At 42.2% G+C, this 19,021-nt stretch overlaps 1 protein-coding gene across 1 annotated transcript in view; it reads left to right on the top strand.

The window, feature by feature from the left end:
- LOC142095472 (uncharacterized) overlaps positions 1-19,021 on the top strand; it is a 148,175-nt gene that overhangs the window by 13,806 nt on the left and 115,348 nt on the right. Inside the window, 3 exon segments of the mRNA XM_075178416.1 lie at positions 1,700-1,856; positions 4,154-4,613; positions 5,096-5,490. Of these exon segments, the coding sequence (XP_075034517.1) occupies positions 5,406-5,490 (85 nt within the window). The 5' untranslated portion in view covers positions 1,700-1,856; positions 4,154-4,613; positions 5,096-5,405.

Genomic DNA, 19,021 nt, shown 5'->3' with positions numbered 1-19,021 from the left:
CATGGCAGGTACATGAAGATCAGGCACTTAGAACAGGGAGGAGGTGCCTTTTAAACCTTTGAGCCAAAACTCCAACCAATAGGAAGAGGGACAGAGTAATTGACAGATCGGGTCTGCGCATGCGCAGACCCGGAAAGATGGCGGCGCCCAGCCCGGACCTAGCGGACGGCAGGAGAAGGTAAGTAAGCCGGAGATCGGGTATATGGCCCGATTCCCCGGCGTGTGATACATAGGCGCTCAGGTAGTTTCCTTTGTGGTTAGCTACTTGATTTCAGACAAACATTCACACAAAATATCTGCTTTAACAGATTTAAGGAGATACAACTTACTTACAAACAGATATAAGCATTATTAATGCAAAAATGCTAAGACTCTAATTAATAAGATAACCTTAGCAACATTTTCCTTTCTCCAAGTGACCCTAGACCCTCATATATATATATATATATATATATATATATATATATATATATATATATATATATATATATATTCATTCACACACATTAATATATATATATAACTATATATACACATACACATAAATATATATATATATATATATATACACACACAAAATTTGGCGCTACTTCATGACGTCACTTACATCCACCACACTCTTATCGCTGCTGTTAAGGGGATAATGTAAGTATGCGCCCATGTAGAATGTACAAAGCTTTGTAATGTACATTGTACATGGGCGCATACTTACATTACCCCTTTAACAGCACCAATAACAGCGTCGCGAATGTAAGTGACATCATAAAGTAGCGCCGGATTCTTGGTTCATCGGGATTGGTTCCAGTCTCTTCCCACAACAGTCGTCATCGATCCTCGTCGACAAGGACCCCTTCGGTCGCAAGATGTCGGGGTGAGTGTTGTCGGATTTTACAAGCCAGTGAAAAAAAAAGTCCCGATCCCCATGATGATTCATGTGTACACACTGTACACGTTTTACCTTCAGATCTGTGCTCTTCATCTGTCATAACTGACTCTGCACACTCCATAGAGATCTATGGACACTGCCGGTGCTGAGTGTATACACACTGCAGAATTGAAACAACATTGTTCCATCGTTGAATGAGATTTTTAGTTCAGTTTAGAAAATCAAATGAAACAATGTGATGTGCTTTGGATACACACTAATGCGATATCTGGCTGAACGGATATCGTGTGATTGGCACGTAGTGTGTACCCAGCCTCACTGTGAGAACCAATCTGAGTGTTTGTGGCTCCGCAGTTCTCTACAGACAATTGAGGCCACTGTCCCAGCATCATCGCTAATCACTGTTCCAGTGTGCTGCCCCCTCTGGACGGACACAAAACATTTACATTTCATGGGTTTGTGGGCACCAGAATTCTCTCTCAGTTTCTGAAACTAAAACAGAGACCTGAAAATATTACTCCAAAAATCCCAAATTCAGGTGTATGAAACAGATTTCATGTGGAGCAAACTGTACCGAATAGGTGACCGGGAGGACCAAGACTCCCGGCCACTTTCACCTTATACAATACGGCATTGTGTGATAGTCACTGACCAGACTTATGAAGCTGGATCAGAGAAACTGCTGAGAAACACTGACCAGAGCTCTATGGCTCGGGGAGAAGAGGAACCGTAATGGTCACTCAGTGTTTCATATTTGAATGCATTACTTGTGTGCTCTGTGATGTTCATTATAATTTTTATATTTATTTCTAGATAATTGAACTTTGAGAAGAGTCTGTAGACGTTACTTGAAGATAACCCCCATCCTGTATAAATCCCTGATTCACTGAGGATGGACAAGGACAGGAGTCACATGACTGAGAGAATATTACATCTCACCCTGGAGATCATCTACCTGCTGACTGGAGAGGTGAGAGATTCTGGGATTGTCACAGTGATATTACTGTTATCTCTACTAATAAAACTGAAACCTGACTGTAATAGTGAGGGATTATGGGAAGGTCAGAGAGGTGAGGGGTCACTTCTTGTTGTTGCCAACATTTTCAAAATCACTCCCAGTGGCATAAAAATATGAATGTATAGATTTTATAATCTAGGAGTTAATTTCTAGGCTGCAATTTCGTATATCCCACTTTTCCACAGTTGTTAGTGAAGTGCTGACGCGTTTTGTTACAGCTGTGACATTTTCACAGAGTCCACCTCATGTTCTGTGAGGTTATCAGCTGTCCTAAAACACAGGGGCTGCCAATCACAGCTCTCTGTCAGTAAGGGGAACTCAGCTGAGGTGTTAATCAGCATTAATATGAGAGAATGTAATTTGAATCAAAAACATTATAATAAAATGAATCTATCTACATAAGTTAGGAGCCAAACAGGATAATAAAATAAAATAAGTTTTATATAATAAACTAAAATAGCAGCTGGAAACTCCAAATCCAACATAAAACTCAAAAAGAGTTAAGTTACATCCAATAAACGCAGAAGCATGGCAGTCTTCATATAAAATGAATGTACTGAGTGACGTCCCTCAGTGATTGGTCTCAAAATTAAATTACATAGAATTAAACCCTTTGTGGATGCCTGAAGTGTTTAATCTCTCATAAATAATATAACCAAAAAAACAGGTCTGTACACTACCTGGTATACACATAATTCCTATGGAGGGAATGAGATTACACATTCCCTGGTGTAGCCCACTGAGCCATAGAATCACCTTTCTTGATACAAGTCAATCACACAGTTATAAAATAAAAATACATGTAAACAAATACAAATAATTTAAAAAGTAAATTGCTCTTACGGCCATCTATGCCTGAAGAGGTGGTTCAGGGGCCGTCCGGTGGAAATCCAGCACAGTTGAAACGTGAAAATGTTAGTTTTGGCCACATCTCCAGATACTCCTCTTAGAAGAAGTATCTTTTGGAGCTACATAAGCCTTGCTGTAAAGATATGTAAAAGCAGACTGAAAAACAAAGTCTTTTTAATTAAAATAAAACCTCCTACATCCTTGAACATCTTTCCTGATGTAACCTATAAGGATTAAGAATAAGAGCCTATCTTGACGTGGCTGCTTCCATACTGTATTTTGAGCTGTACATAACTTAAGATACGTGCAAATTCTAATATACAAATAAGGAAGCAATTTTGCGGCTGCAGTTTTACAGTTATGTTTGGCCGTCAAATTGTCATATACTCTGAATCCGGCCCACACTGTAGTAGCATACTTGCCAACTTTAAGAGGCAGCTGTCCGGGAGGGGGTCCGTTGAGGGGGCGTGGCCTCGCGTGGTGCGCCGTTAGGCTCCGCCCCTGTCAATCTTAGCCCATTTTAGCCAATCGCAGCAGGGGGCGGGACCACAAATGCCGCGTTTAGCCAACCCCCCCCCCCCCCCATCTTCAACAGCGGCGACTTCGGGATCCGGGATTTTTGCCTGCTCTCTCGGGAGTCTGGGAGAACTCCCAAAAATTCTGGAGTCTCCCGGACATTCCGGGAGAGTAGGCAACTATGTGTAGTAGTAGAGTGTATATAGCACTTGCCTCTCCTGCCATCTTTGGTGAGCTGGTCATTCTGAGACCTCTGTGATTGGGCCCCACAGAAGATGGTGGAGCTACAGAAGAGCTGTACTTTATACATTATACAAGACAGTGTATGTAGGATGCAGATAGGATAGGGGTTAGGCTGGGTACATACTATAGGATTTTCACCCGATTATCATGCCAATCACACGATAAATAACCGTTAGGTCCGATATCGCATTAGTGTATATGCTCCAATGATTATCATTCAAAAGCACATCGTATCGTTTAATTTTATAAATGGACTAAAAGTCTCTAAACGATGGAACGATGTTGTTCCGATTTTGCAGTGTGTATGCACTCACAGCCAGCAGTGTAGGCAGATCTCCATAGAGTTTACAGAGATCTTTTCAGCAGATGGTTATGACAGATGAAGAGCACTGATCTGGTGAAGGTAAATCTTGTAAAATGTGTATAGTGTGTGCACATGAATCAGCATGCTGATCGTGACTTTCAGTCGTTGGTAATATTGTTAACGATATCACATTGGGAGAAATTTTCTGTAGTGTGTACCCAGTTTTAGAGTTGTATAATAGACCTGTTTTGACTATATTGCACATACACGAAAAAAACAACTTCACGTAGGTGGAGTTCTCCTTTAACATTTTATTGATGTCTCTCTCAAAACTCAGGATTACACAGTAGTGAAGAAGACATCTGGAGAGCATGTCACACCCAGCAGCCGTCCCCGTGTGTCAGGAGGATTGAGCAGGACCCAGAGCCCCATCATGGAACCTCCACCTCACTCACTGATACATGAGAGAAACAATGACCAGAGGATTCTAGAACTCACCAACAAGATCATTCAGCTGCTGACTGGAGAGGTGACTGCTGGGAATGGGACATTATAGAGTAACACCAGGGGATGTGTCTGGGTGATGACTGTATCATTGTGTGTGTCAGGTTCCTATAAGGTGTCAGGATGTCACTGTCTATTTCTCCATGGAGGAGTGGGAGTATTTAGAAGGACACAGGGGTCTGTACAAGGACGTGATGATGGAGAATCACCAGACTCTCAGGACTTTGAAGAAGAATATGATTGAGAAAATATTAAATCTCTCCTTGGACACCATCTATCTGCTGACTGGAGAGGTGAGGGATTCTGGGAGTCACAGTGACATTACATTTGTCGTACATGACAACAGAGGGCTGTAGAACATAGTTAAATAGGTAAATTACAATAAAGTGGTGTAGGGGGAGTTTATAGATTTAAAAAAAAAAAAAAAAAAAAGTTGTTTAACATTTGATATGTTCTCTGAATTATGATTGACATTGTTGTTTGTTTTTCTCCAATCAACCATTACTTAAACCCCTTGTTAATTTATGAATTTGGCTGGTGACTCAACGGGCAAAAATGTGCAAAATCGATTTTCTCTTCTCTACCTGAACTAGAAACACAAGATGTAGGTTGACTTTGAAGCACTGTTACCTTCCTTTAAGGAAACATTAGTTGAGGCTTTCATGATTTTTTTTCTCCCTTATTCTGGATCAATAGACTATATCTCTGTAATGATATGTTATGTGTATAATTATGTAATACTCACAATGTAACATCTAATAAATCTTGTTCACAGTATTACACAATAGTAAAGAAAACATTTAGAGAGCATGTGACACCCAGCAGCCATCCCTATGTGTCTGGAGGATTGAGCAGGACCCAGAGCCCCATCACGGAGCCTCCACCTCACTCACTGATACATGAGAGAAACAATGACCAGAGGATTCTAGAACTCACCAACAAGATCATTCAGCTGCTGACTGGAGAGGTGACTGCTGGGAATGGGACATTATACAGTAACACCAGGGGATGTGTCTGGGTGATGACTGTATCATTGTGTGTGTCAGGTTCCTATAAGGTGTCAGGATGTCGCTGTCTATTTCTCCATGGAGGAGTGGGAGTATTTAGAAGGACACAAGGATCTGTACAAGGATCTGATGATGGAGAATCACCAGCCCCTCACATCACTGGGTAAGAGGAGACTTTCATCTATTGTAAATGAGAGAGCAGTTATGATGGCCACCTAGATACACATCATCTGACAATCACATATAAACATTGTATTCACACTCTACAGCTTGTTGGGGTATCGGGGTTCACCGATACTTCTATCAATCACCTTCAATGTCAGTCAGATCTTTCTTTGTTTTCAGTCGACTGGTGAACAGAAAATACTCAACACCTGTATGATATAATGCTGAGCAGCTTTTATTCTGTTACAATTTGAGACCGCTTCAGCGTCTATTTTTATACATGTAAGTCTAGGGGTATAGATGCTGAACAACCAATTATAAGACAGTAAAATAATGAGAGAAAATCAATTAACTATATATATTTCAGTTTTGCATCAAAGATCAAACAATTCTTTCTTCTTTATGTGTTATCTCTTTCCAGGCTTTCTGCCAATATCCTTGTGCTGCCCCCATCTTTGAGTCCTTGGGTTTTATCTTATCAAGAACGTTACTACATGTTCTTGGAATGTTTTTGTTGATGGGAACATTCTGCTGGGTAGTCAACCTTGAATAATTTGTCTTTTAAACTGAACATAATATCTGCTAATACTCTTAAAGTTATAGCATAACATATTAGCCTCTAAAGCTTAGCACATGATAGATATTAAATCAATAATCATACAATTCCACCCTAACACTCCCCTCTTTGATTAAATATTATCTATTAACCTCTACCTATCAGTCATGGCGATACTCAGCAGAAGACAGTTAGTACCTACATTTACTTAAATGGTATCATAAGGACCCCATATGAGTAGAACAAGAATTCATTAAGCACATATCTCTGGTGTTTTATCACCATAACTTTTCTTTCCCTATTCAATATCTATCTAGGTGTATAGAGGGGAATACTTTGCTGATATCTATTCAAAAGCTTTCTGGTATTACATGTTAAGTAGCAGTTCCATATAATCATTATAGTTAGTATAAGAAGAATTAGTATCAATCGGTGAATCAAAATACTAATTTCTTTCTTCATGGAATAAGATCCATTAAAAAATATATCCCACCAATGATGCGATAATCCATTTTTCAATTCCGACGCTAAATGTACTAGTTCACCCGCCTCTATTACCGTAGTCATTTTTGCATGATGAGTAAGATAGTTTACCTCTTTTAGGTGTATATCTAACAGTTGAGTATTGTTAATTTGATTAATAAGGGGCTGTAGGTTAAATGATACGTTTCTGGCTCTAAGTTTGTATTCCTCCCCTTTTGCTGTTACCTGTGTTTCGGTATCTGGTAAAAATATATGTGTCTGATTTCTCCACTTAAAGATTGTAACATTATATAGACATCCGGAGAATGGTGGGTGCTTCCCTATGGCCTGTAAGTCGTCTTTCATTGTACTTATTATGCAGACTACTTGTGGTGCTATCTCAATGTACATATCCTTACTGGGGTCATGTAAGGTCCATTTACACACACTGGTGGGTTGTTGGCGTTGACAGGGCTCTTATATAGGCGAATGTTGATTGCACATTATACCTCTGTTAGTTTTTGTACATAATGAGGTGTCATGAGTCTGGTTTGATTCTAATTCTATTTAGGACCCTTTCATAGTAGGTGTCCGTAGCTGGGTACCCCCAGATGGTGTGTACAGGGGTACTGGTAATATCATAAATTTACAAACTGTTTTTTCTTGCGTAACATTAAACACCTCTAGTACCCCTGTGCAGGCTTGATCTTAACATTCTACCCTTGTTGTGCTTGTCTCAAACCAGAGTGTGTTGGTCAGGTTAAATAGTGACCTATAGAATTCTTCATGTTTACCAAGGAATTGTGTTTGGGTGACTTGTTTCTGCATTACCTGTGCTATTACCTGCATGTTGCACACTGTCCAATCAAACATTTTAGTAATGTTTCTGTCCAATTTAAACTGTGTAACTTGTGACTGGTTGAAAATCTGAAGCAATTCTTGAGTTACTCTTAAATGTTCATTCTATGGGGAGACGTATGTGGGGTTAGACGTGTGTGATTTCTACACTAAGTGGGATTTTCTCACAAAGTGGACGAAAATGCACAGTTAGACAACACAGCTGGACAAACATTGGACTACATTTGACTTGATTTTACTCCCAGCAATAAGCAACATCTGCCACAGCCTATTTCTGCACTACTTGTCTATTTATATGGAATACTGCTAAGAGGTAATTCTTAAAATACCCTTGCTTTTTGCTTTTACCCCTTTTATCACAATGTTTCACAAATTGCTTTTCTTAGTCTCATTTCATGGCATGATCTTTAGGACTGTGTCATCTTTCACCCCTCCACCAACACACAAATTTGTTCATATTGCACCTGCATTACTCCACTCACCTCTATTTAACACCCATGAACTGTTGTCCTATTTATTATCTCTAACAAGTACAGCCTCCACCTGTCGCCAGAAAATAAAAGGCCACACATCTTACAATCCCCTTGCCTATCTTTCGCTCACTCTGCTTCTATTAGCTGGTGATATATCACCTAATCCAGGTCCCCCACACTCCTCACACACACATACATCAGAACACTACCGTTCTATAGCAAACCTCAAACACATCACCTGTCTACCCTCTCTTCCCAAGTCCTTTAAATGTGCCCTTTGGAATGCACGATCTGTTTGTAACAAACTTACCTCCGTTCATGATCTCTTCCTCTCAAAAAACCTCAACCTTCTGGCAATAACAGAAACATGGCTCATGCAATCAGACACTGCCTCACCTGCAGCACTTTCACATGGTGGCCTCCATCTCACCCACACCTCCAGACCTGAAGGCAGACAAGGAGCTGGGGTTGGACTACTTCTCTCCCCACAGTGCACATACACAGTTCTACCAAATGTCCCATCACTCACGTTCACATCTTTTGAAGTACATGCTATTCGCATTTTTAATCCATTCTCCCTACGTGTTGCGGTGATCTATCGTCCCCCTGGAGCACACCAACAATTTATTGAGGATTTCTCTGCATGGCTCCCTCACTTCTTATCTTCAGACATCCCCACCATCATCATGGGTGACTTCAACATCCCCATTGATAACCCACCTTCCAAAGCTGCTTCCAAACTACTCTCTCTAACATCCTCACTTGACCTCTCCCAGTGGATTGAATCATCTACTCATAAGGATGGCCACTGCCTTGATCTTGTTTTCTCTAGACTATGCTCAGTTTCTAATTTTATTAATACACCCTTCCCCCTCTCGGATCATCACCTTATCAGCTACACTCTCACCCCCACTGCTCTAACCTCTCTACTGTCTAACTCTACCAAGCCTCCTCATACTCGTAGAAATCTTAATTCTATTAATCTTCAACAATTTTCCACCTCTCTCCAACACCTTCTCTCCCCTATCTCTACATTCTCATCCCCTGAGATGGCAGTACCTCATTTTCACCTAACCTTAGCAACGGCCCTTGATCAAGTGGCTCCAGCGACACTTCATACTACACGTCGACTTCGATGTCAACCGTGGCACACCAAAGCAACACGAAATCTTCAAAAACTGTCCCGTAAAGCAGAACGTCACTGGCGTAAATCTCGAAGCTCTAATGACTTCTTCACATATACTTCTGTCTACCACTCCTATCGAAATGCTCTGGACACTGCAAAACAAACATACTTTCAATCTCTTATCTATGCTCAGGCTTCTAACCCTAAACGCCTTTTCAATACATTTAATCATCTTCTCAATCCTCCCACCCCGAACCCTCCATCTACTATCAGTGCTCAGGATCTTGCTTCCTACTTCAAGGACAAGATTGACAAGATCAGACTAGAAATGGTATCCTCCTCCTCAACAAGCCATCAGCTCATTTCCTTCCCACTACCCTCTGACACCCTTTCTTCATTTGACCCCACAAATGAAGAGGAAATTTCTACGCTCTTCTTATCTTCCTACTCTACCTCCTGTCCTCTTGATCCTATTCCCTCGCAAATTGGTAGATCCCTGTCTTCTGTGCTCATTTCACCTCTAACTCAAATCTGTAATCTCTCACTCTCTACTGGCATCTTTCCATCACTATACAAGCATGCAGTGATTACTCCTATTCTAAAAAAACAAAACTCCGACCCAAACTCTCTCTCAAATTACCGTCCCATCTCTCAGCTCCCTTGCCCCTCCAAGCTTCTAGAGAGACTTGCCTACACTCGCCTCACACGCTTTCTTTCCGCAAACAACCTGTTGGATCCTCTTCAGTCTGGCTTTCGTTCTCAACACTCCACAGAGACTGCGCTGACCAAGGTTGTTAATGATCTGATCACTGCTAAGACTGAACGCCATTACTCTCTCCTAATTCTCCTTGATCTCTCGGCTGCATTTGACACCGTTGACCACTCTCTTCTCATACAAACGCTGCAATCCCTAGGTCTTCAAGACACAGTTCTATCCTGGTTCTCATCTTACCTCTCTAATCGCTCTTTCACTGTTAATTTCTCTGGAGCCACATCTGCTCCGCTTCCCCTATCAGTTGGAGTACCACAAGGCTCGGTGCTAGGTCCTCTGCTGTTCTCTATCTATACCGCTTCTCTTGGAAATCTAATAAGTTCCTTTGGCTTTCAGTATCATCTCTATGCGGATGATACCCAAATCTATCTATCCTCTCCTGATATCTCGACATCTGTGTTGTCCCGTGTAACTGACTGTCTTTCTGCCATTTCATCTTGGATGTCCTCTCGTCAACTCAAACTTAATCTTTCTAAAACAGAGTTAATAATATTCCCACCCGCCAACAAGAGCATACCTGACATTTCTATCTCTGTTGATAACATGACCATAAATCCCACCCCACAAGCTCGCTGCCTAGGTGTAATCCTTGATTCACGCCTATCCTTTGTTCCCCACATTGACTCTATATCTAAATCATGTTACATACATCTAAAGAACATTTCCAGAATCCGCACATATCTCACACAAGACACTGCTAAAACCTTAATTCATGCACTAATCATCTCCCGCATTGACTATTGCAATTCCCTCCTTACTGGTCTTCCCAAAAACAGACTCAAACCCCTAAAATCTATTTTGCATGCTTCGGCAAGACTGATTTTCCTTGCAAATAGCTATTCCTCTGTTGAATCACTCTGTATGTCTCTACACTGGCTGCCTGTCTTCTACCGAATCCAATATAAAATACTTTTACTAACCAACAAGGCCATCAACAAAGCTGCACCAACATACATCTCCTCTCTTGTCTCAAAATATCTCCCAACTCGGCAACTCCGTTCTGCAAAAGATCTGCGTCTCTCATCCACCCTCATTACATCCTCCCATTCCCGGTTACAGGACTTTTTTCGGGCTGCACCCACTCTATGGAACTCTCTCCCTCGCACAATAAGACTCTCCTCTGTTCTACAAACTTTCAAGCGTTCTCTGAAAACCTACCTATTCAGACAAGCTTATAATATTCCTCAACCACCATCTTAACCTCACTACCTTTAGCCTGTTACACAATTTCACACAAGACAACTACCCCCGGACCAACATTGTTGTGTGACGGGATCATTTAGCTTATGAGTCACTTTTACCTTTGCAGTCTGGCTGGGCCAAGATGCAAAATGTATACTTAACCTCATGTGTCAATCTCCCATTGTCCCATAGATTGTAAGCTTGCGAGCAGGGTCCTCTCACCTCTTTGTCTGTTTTACCCAGTTTGTTTATTAGTTTATTACGTTTGTCCCCAATTGTAAAGCGCTACGGAATATGTTGGCGCTATATAAATAAATGATGATGATGATGATGATGAATGTTGCTGGATGGGTGTATAAAGAGTGGGCATCCAATCAGCCTGCATATGTACTATTTTGTCCAACTGGTGACCTGCATTGCTCATTTTACTACTGATGGTTTCTATGTCAATTGAGTTTAATACCCCCATTCCCGTTCCAGTGCCTGCTAATAGTGTATCGTACCACTCACGCTTTCTCCTGATACGGCTGCTCTTAATATGACTACATACTGGATCTGGAGGAAATATGAAGTTGAAGTGATATCTAATTGTCTGATGTCTAATACCCATCCTTTCACAGGTAGATGGGACTGGCTTTAGTCTTTCATTATTTATTTTTGGCTGAAGATTCAGGAAGCTCACTCCATCTACCCAGGTGGTTCTATTCTGTATTTCTGAGGCATTAGTGCATATCAATGTGTAGTCTTGAATTGGGGTGATAGTTGTGTTGGCAATTTTGGTGCAATTGGCCACCATTCTCCTTACCCATGGATATAGACCTCGAGTGTAATCAGTAGGTTCTATACAACATTTTATGGCAGTAAAATGTTCCATTGTCAGTGTATTACTGCCATTTATTTGAAGAAATGACAATGTCCAATAAGGAGTGTGAAAAGCTTGTGATACTCCCAAGTCCTTCATTACATGCTGCATTATCTCTCCTGTAAAGGTTGTACCTCTATCTGATTCAATAACTTCAGGTATGCCATGTCTACAGATGACTTCTGAAATTAACTTCTTTGCTGTATTTTTGGAAGTAGCTTTTCCTACTGCCCAGGTCTCTACCCAATGGCTGAAAATGTCTGTGGCTACTAACACATACTCATAGGTACCACATTTCGGTAGTTGTATATAATCAATCTGAAGTCTCTGAAAGGGATAGAAAGCCTTGGGAATGCTTCCTCCTGGGGTCTTTACTCTTTGCCCTGGATTGTGTATTCCACATATCCAGCAAGCTGCCACATAGTTTGTGGCCGCAGAGTTGAATCCAGGGTCAATCCAATTTTTCCATACCCTATTAGTCATTGCCTCTTTGGAATGATGCACTTGTCCATGTGCAATCTGAGTCATTACTGGGTATAAGGCTCTTGGTAGGCACCATTTATTTTCTTTTGACCATATTCCTTGGTCATCAAGCTGTGCACCTTCTTTTTACCACTTTTTCTTTTCTTCCTTTGATGCTTGTTTCTGAAAGTCTTTAAGGCTTTGTAAGTCTGGGAATTTAAGTTTGTCTGTGTTCTCTTCTGTTGAGTCTACAAGAAATGTAGTATTCTTTGGTTGGAGGGCTGCCTTTTTTGCTGCTTGATCTGCAAAGTTATTTCCTCTTGCTTCTGGAGTTTGTTCTCTAGTGTGAGCTTGAACCTTTATAATTCCCACTTGTTTAGGGAGTTCCAATGCTCTAAACAGTTCATTGATCAAGTTTGCATGTTTGATGGATTTTTCATTTGATTCTTGGAAATCTCTGCTTTTCCAAATGGGACCGAAGTCATGCGCCACTCCCCAGGCATAACGTGAATCTGTATATACATTGGCTTTTTGTCCTTCTGCATATACACAAGCTTTAGTTAGAGCTATCAATTCTGCTTCTTGTGCTGATGCTCCATTAGACAGTGTTCCTGAGTCAAGCACCTCTTCCTCAGTAGTGATGGCATAACCTGTATATGGAACTCCATCCACATAGTATCTAGATCCATCTACATAAAGAGTTAGGGTTGCATCGGAAAGTGGTGAGTCAGTGACATTATGTAAAGCTGAAGTCTCTAATTTCATAAGTTCCAAACAATCATGTGAACATTTTTGTGTGTGTATTTCTTCAGTTTCTTCTTCAGACGCTTCACTCAGGTCCTCATATCCCCTGTCTGATGATTCATCTGCTTTGCGACTCCCCTTACTCCCCTCTTCTGAATCATTAATGGGGAGCAGGGTTGCTGGATTGAGTATTGTGCATCTGGTAATTGTTACATGTGAGGCGCTGAGCAAGGCTACCTGATATTTAGTTAGTCTAGCTGCAGACAAATGTCTTGTTTTTGCTTGATTAAGAATTTCTGTGACTGCATGTGGAACTTGAATAATAAGTGCATGGTCCAATACCATATCTGCTACCTTTTCTTTCAGTATTGCTGCTGCTGCTACTGCTTGTATACATGATGGAGAGCCTCTTATAACTGGATCGAGTCGTGCAGAATAATAGGCCAGTGGCCTTTGTTTCGTTCCATGTTTCTGTGTGAGGACTCCTAGAGCATGTCCTGACTGCTCATGGCAGAACAATGTGAAAGGCTTCAGATAGTCTGGTAGTCCAAGTGCTGGTGCAGTAGAGATGGCATGTTTCAGGGCTTGTACTGCGTTCTCTATTTCAGTTATATGGAGCGGTTCTGTTCCCTGTTGCTTCCTCAAGCATTCATACAGTGGTTGCATAAGAATTGAAGCTGAGGGAATCCACTCTCTGCAATATCCGAGGAGTCCCAAAAAGGCTCTGATTTCTTTGACTGTTTTTGGTGTCTTCATGTCTCGTATAACTTTAACTCTTTCAGTTGTAAGATGTCTGGTTCCTGCAGAGATACAATGTCCTAAGAATATTACTTTTTCCTGTACTAGTTGCAACTTGCCTGCTGATACTCTGCAGTCTTGTTCGGCCAGAAAACAGAGTAATGAGAGTGTTTCTGATTTACATTCTTCTTCAGTTTCTGCAGCCACCATGAGATCATCTACATATTGAATGAGTTGAGTAGTTGGATTGATAGGCCTCCATCCTTGGAGAATTAGTGCCATTGCTTCTGAGAATTCTGACGGGCTTGTGGCTCCTCCCTGAGGGAGTCTTGTCCAGCAATATTGCTTTCCATCATGGGTGAAGGCTAGAAGGAGTTGACTATCTTCTGTGATTGGGACTGAGAAGAAAGCATTTGCCAAGTCAATTACTGAAAACCATTTTGCATTTGGAGGTATCTGATTAAGCAAAGTGTGGGGGTGGGCACAATGGGAGTGTTGATCAGCAGTCTTTTGTTGACCTCTCTTAGGTTATGAATCATCCGATAATGCACCCCTTGTCCGATATCTCGTTTCTTTACTGGGAATAGGGGTGTAGAATAAGGAGAGCGACATTTTCTTAACACCCCTATTTGTAAGTATTCTTCTATTTGTTCTGAGATTGCTTTGGTTTGAGCTGCAGCAAGTGGGTACTGTTTAATTGAGACAGGATGTGTTCCTGGCTTTAGTGTCGGTTTTACAGGATTTACTTTAAGTGTACCCACATCCTGTTTTCCTTTGGACCATAACTTGTCTGGTGCTATGTTCAGCCAATCTGGTAGATTAACAGTCTTATCCTTTTGACATGTACTAATTTGTTCTAGCATGTAGATTGCTGCTGTAAGCTCTTCTTGGACTGAAGATGGGAGCTGACTTGTGAGTTTTACTCCATTTGGGGTGTACTTGATGCTGGCTTGTATCTTTGAAAGTACATCTGCTCCCAACAGATTATAGGAACAAGATGAGGAAGTGGGAAATTGTATTGGTACTTCAATTTTCTCTTCACCTACTAGAAGTGTGACTGGTTTACTTTCTGTTAGTTTTACTTCTTTTCCTGCTAGGCCTGTAGCAGGTTAATCAATTTCTGTTAATATTTGTTGAGGTACCTCCTGTTTTCTTAATACAGTGCGGCTTGCTCCAGTATCAATTAGACACTCACATTCTTGACCATTAGGTAATATGATATTCACTAGGCCTTTAGTCAAGTCGTTTTTCAGAGTTTGGTTATTTGTGAGAGGGAGGTACGTTGGAGTGCCAATTTCCTATGCCAGTTGTTGGTCTGTAACTTGTTTATTTTTTCTTTCCAGCCATTTCTTATGCTTGTTGCAATCTTTCTTCATGTGCCCTCTCTGTTTGCAGAAGAAACAAATGCCTTGCTTTTTCATTTCTTCCAAAGTCATGTTTTCTTTTTCCTTTATTTGTTGCTTTGGTGCACCTCTTGTGTCTGTTCGACCCTTCCATTCTTGATTCTCTTGGACCACATGAATGGTAATTTTCTGAGTTTGAGACTTGTCTTTGGCTTTCCTTTGCTTCTCCTTTTCCCGGTCTTCTATACCTTCCAGAACTTGGAGCATGGATTGCATTTACATTGTTGCTGCTTCTGGTCTTATAAGAAACAATTGTTGACGATATGTTTCAGAAAGGCCATTGAGGAATCTAGTCTTGAACAGTCTGCGATGTTGGGCATTATCTCGAGTGAAGCCTTCGTCTTCATGTGCTTGTGTAGCTCTGTCATAATATTGTCTAATCGTTTCTTCTTTCTCATGTCGTACTTCTGGTGCTGCTGGTTCATTTTCTTTTTGATTATGGCACCATCTCATTAACCGATGATAAAACAGTGCTCCAGAGGCCACTGTTTTTCAAATTGCCCACAGGTGGTGCTACTATTGCTGGTAGATTATCAGCTGCTTCTGCTATTGCCATGGTCCTTATTTCTGTAGCTGTTCCTATTCCCAACAGTGCAGTTGCTAGCTGGTCATAGTCCACCCAACTAGGGGTCCATATGACATGTATTCTGGTGATATACTGGCTGAATGCTGCAGGGTTTTTTCTGGGATCTGCTGCTTTGGTAACGATATCATGCATATCTGATGAGGACCAGGCTCTATGGATTTCCTGGAGTTGCCGTACTTCATTGCCAGCCTCATTCATTACTCTTTGAACTTGTACTGGAAACATCTGATATGGTATATTCTACTCCATCTGTAATGATTTTAATGCTTCAACTGGGTACACATATGTGGGTCTCTTTTCTTCTTCTGAGTTCAAATCTGGATGAAATATTTTTCTTCTTGCTCTTGTTAATGCCCCTAGTGGAGGGCCCACAGGTGAGAAGTTGGGTGATCCTACCACATCCCCTCTTCGTATGTCCTCACAAGGTGGGGCATTGGGGGGAATTTGATTACTACAGAAAGGGCATGTTAAATCTCCTTCTGGTATGCAATTCCCACATTCTGTACATTTTTTTTCAGGATAGTATATCTGTATTGGTCGAGTGGGAGCATGACCTGGTGTAATTATCTCCCATTTATTCCCCACTTTCCTCATTGTAGTCAGTGGCGCACGCAGGGGGGGTTTCTGGGTCTCCAGAAACCCCCCCTCCGCTAAAAAGTGCCCTACATGTCGGCACTGTGTTAGGTTTCAAGGTTACCTTAGTCAGTATTTACGCCGGCCTTCCTAGGGCGCGGAGTCTAACGGCCCTCCCGGTCTTCTCCAAGAACCGCCGCAAGGCAGGGTGGGTTTTGCTGCCGGAGAACCGCAGGTCGCGGCCTCCAGGTTAGCCTACTGACGTAAGGAGAGAGTTCTATGAGATGGACATGTAGCGGCACGGTCAGATCCACAGAAGGATAGATAACTGAAGTCACTAACCGTATATTCAGAAGGTAGTAGTCTGGAGTAGAGACTGGTGGAATGCAGGAGTCAATCCACGGTACAGCCCCAGGAGCAGAAGCGTAGTCCAGAATAGCCGGTTCGGTACACAGAGATCCGTCCGTTAATGCAGTACCAGGGATAAGGCAGAAGAATAGTCTGGAGGATAGCTGGTTCGGTACACAGAGATCTGTCCGTTATGCAGTACCAGGGGTTAGGCAGAGGAATGGTCTGGAGGATAGCTGGTTCGGTACACAGAGGTCTGTCCGTTATGCAGTACCAGGGGTTAGGCAGTAGAATGGTCTGGAGGATAGCTGGTTCGGTACACAGAGGTCTGTCCGTTATGCAGTACCAGGGGTTAGGCAGTAGAATGGTCTGAAGGAGCGCTGGTTCGGTACACAGAGATCAACAGTCACAAAGGAGAACACCAGGGAAGCCAAAGCACAGGAAGTGCAGCCAGATACAGGTAACACGTTGCTCTGACACCTACAGTGTGTCAGAGCAGTCCTGAAGTAGGAGTTTGAATTCCCCGCCCAGATCAGCTGACCTGCCGCCGGGACCTACCCGGAAGTGCGGCAGTACAGAACGAAGGAGCGGCGCTGACACAGGTAAGCGCCGTGACAGTACCATTAGGGATGGCCACCGGACAGCCTATAAGGTTTCTGAGGGAATTTGTCATGGAATTTTCTTAACAGTACTGGAGCATGTAGATCACGTGCCGGAATCCATGAACGCTCCTCTGGTCCGTAGCCTTTCCAATCAACCAAGAATTGTAGAGAACCTCTGGAAATGCGAGAATTTAGAATTTCCTTGACCTCGAATTCATGATCTTGCGTAGAGACAGCGGCAGGAGGTCTTTTGGAAGAGGAAAATTTATTAATGACCAGTGGCTTGAGGAGGGAAATGTGAAAAACGTTGGGAATCCTTAAAGTAGGAGGCAACTTTAATCTGAAAGCTACTGGATTAATAACTTCCAAGATCTTGAAGGGTCCAATGAAACGGGGAGCGAATTTCCTAGAAGGAACCAACAGGCGAAGGTTCCGCGTAGATAGCCATACCTTATCGCCAGGAGAAAGTAATGGGGAAGGTCTTCTTTTCTTATCAAACGCCTTTTTGCTGGTGGCAGTGGCGTGAAGTAGGTTACGTTTGATTATACCCCACCTGGACGAGAAGTCTGACCACATGGAATCTACAGCAGGAATTCCGGATGTAGGCAAATCATTAAAAGGAGGAACTCTAGGATGAAAGCCTTGGAGAGCAAAAAAAGGGGAAACCAATGTAGAGTCATGAGAATTATTATTGTGAGCAAATTCTGCCCAAGGTAACAAATCAACCCAGTCGTCATGTTTAGCTGAAATGAAGCACCTGAGGAATTTTTCGAGCTCTTGATTAGTCCTCTCCGTTAGACCATTGCTTTGGGGGTGGTATGCAGAGGAAAAATTCAGTTTGATTCCACAAACACGAGAAAAGGCTCTCCAAAATCTTGCAACAAACTGTGTTCCACGGTCTGAAACGATGACCTCTGGGCAACCATGGAGACGGAATATTTCCTTTATAAAAAGTTGTGCCAGCACCGGAGCAGATGGAAGGCCTTTTAGAGGTACGAAATGAGCAGCCCGTGAGAAACGGTCTGTGACTACCCAAACCACGGAAAAGCCTCTTGAAGAGGGTAAATCAGTGATAAAGTCCATGGAGAGATGACTCCATGGACGATCCGGAATGGGTAAAGGCTGTAGCAATCCATAGGAGGCTTGCCGAGGTACTTTGTTCTGAGCGCAGATGGAACAAGCCGTAACGAACTCCCGAACATCAGAGTGAATCGATGGCCACCAGTAATTACGGGAGACAAAATCCAGAGTCTTCTTGATCCCAGCATGACCAGAGAACCGAGAGGCGTGAGCCCACTTGAGGAGTCTTGATCGAAGATGTGAAGAAACAAAGGTCTTCCCGGGAGGAATCACTAGATGAGCAGGGGTGGTGGCCAGTATACATTTGGAACCCAGGATGGGTCTAGGAGTATCCTCTATAGTATCAGTGGCATCAAAGGATCGGGAAAGAGCATCCGCTTTCTTGTTCTTAGATCCTGGTCTAAAGGTGATGATCATATCAAACCGGGAGAAAAACAGGGACCATCTGGCTTGCCGAGGGTTTAAACAAGAAGCTGTTTGTAAATATAGAAGGTTCTTGTGATCTGTAAAAATCGTGATAGGAAACCTAGCTCCTTCCAAATGATGTCTCCACGCTTCTAAGGCTAATTTGATGGCCAGGAGTTCCCTATCTCCGATGCCATAATTCTTCTCGGCAACAGAAAGTTTACGGGAAAAGAAACCACAAGGAGATAATCTTCCACCAGAGTCCTTCTGTGACAAGATAGCCCCCACTCCCACAGA

This window comes from Mixophyes fleayi, chromosome 6 (assembly GCF_038048845.1).
Source record: "Mixophyes fleayi isolate aMixFle1 chromosome 6, aMixFle1.hap1, whole genome shotgun sequence".
NCBI classification, from domain to species: domain Eukaryota; kingdom Metazoa; phylum Chordata; class Amphibia; order Anura; family Limnodynastidae; genus Mixophyes; species Mixophyes fleayi.
The sequence above is the reverse complement of the archived record's forward strand: the minus strand, read 5'-3'. Positions and strand labels throughout refer to the sequence as shown.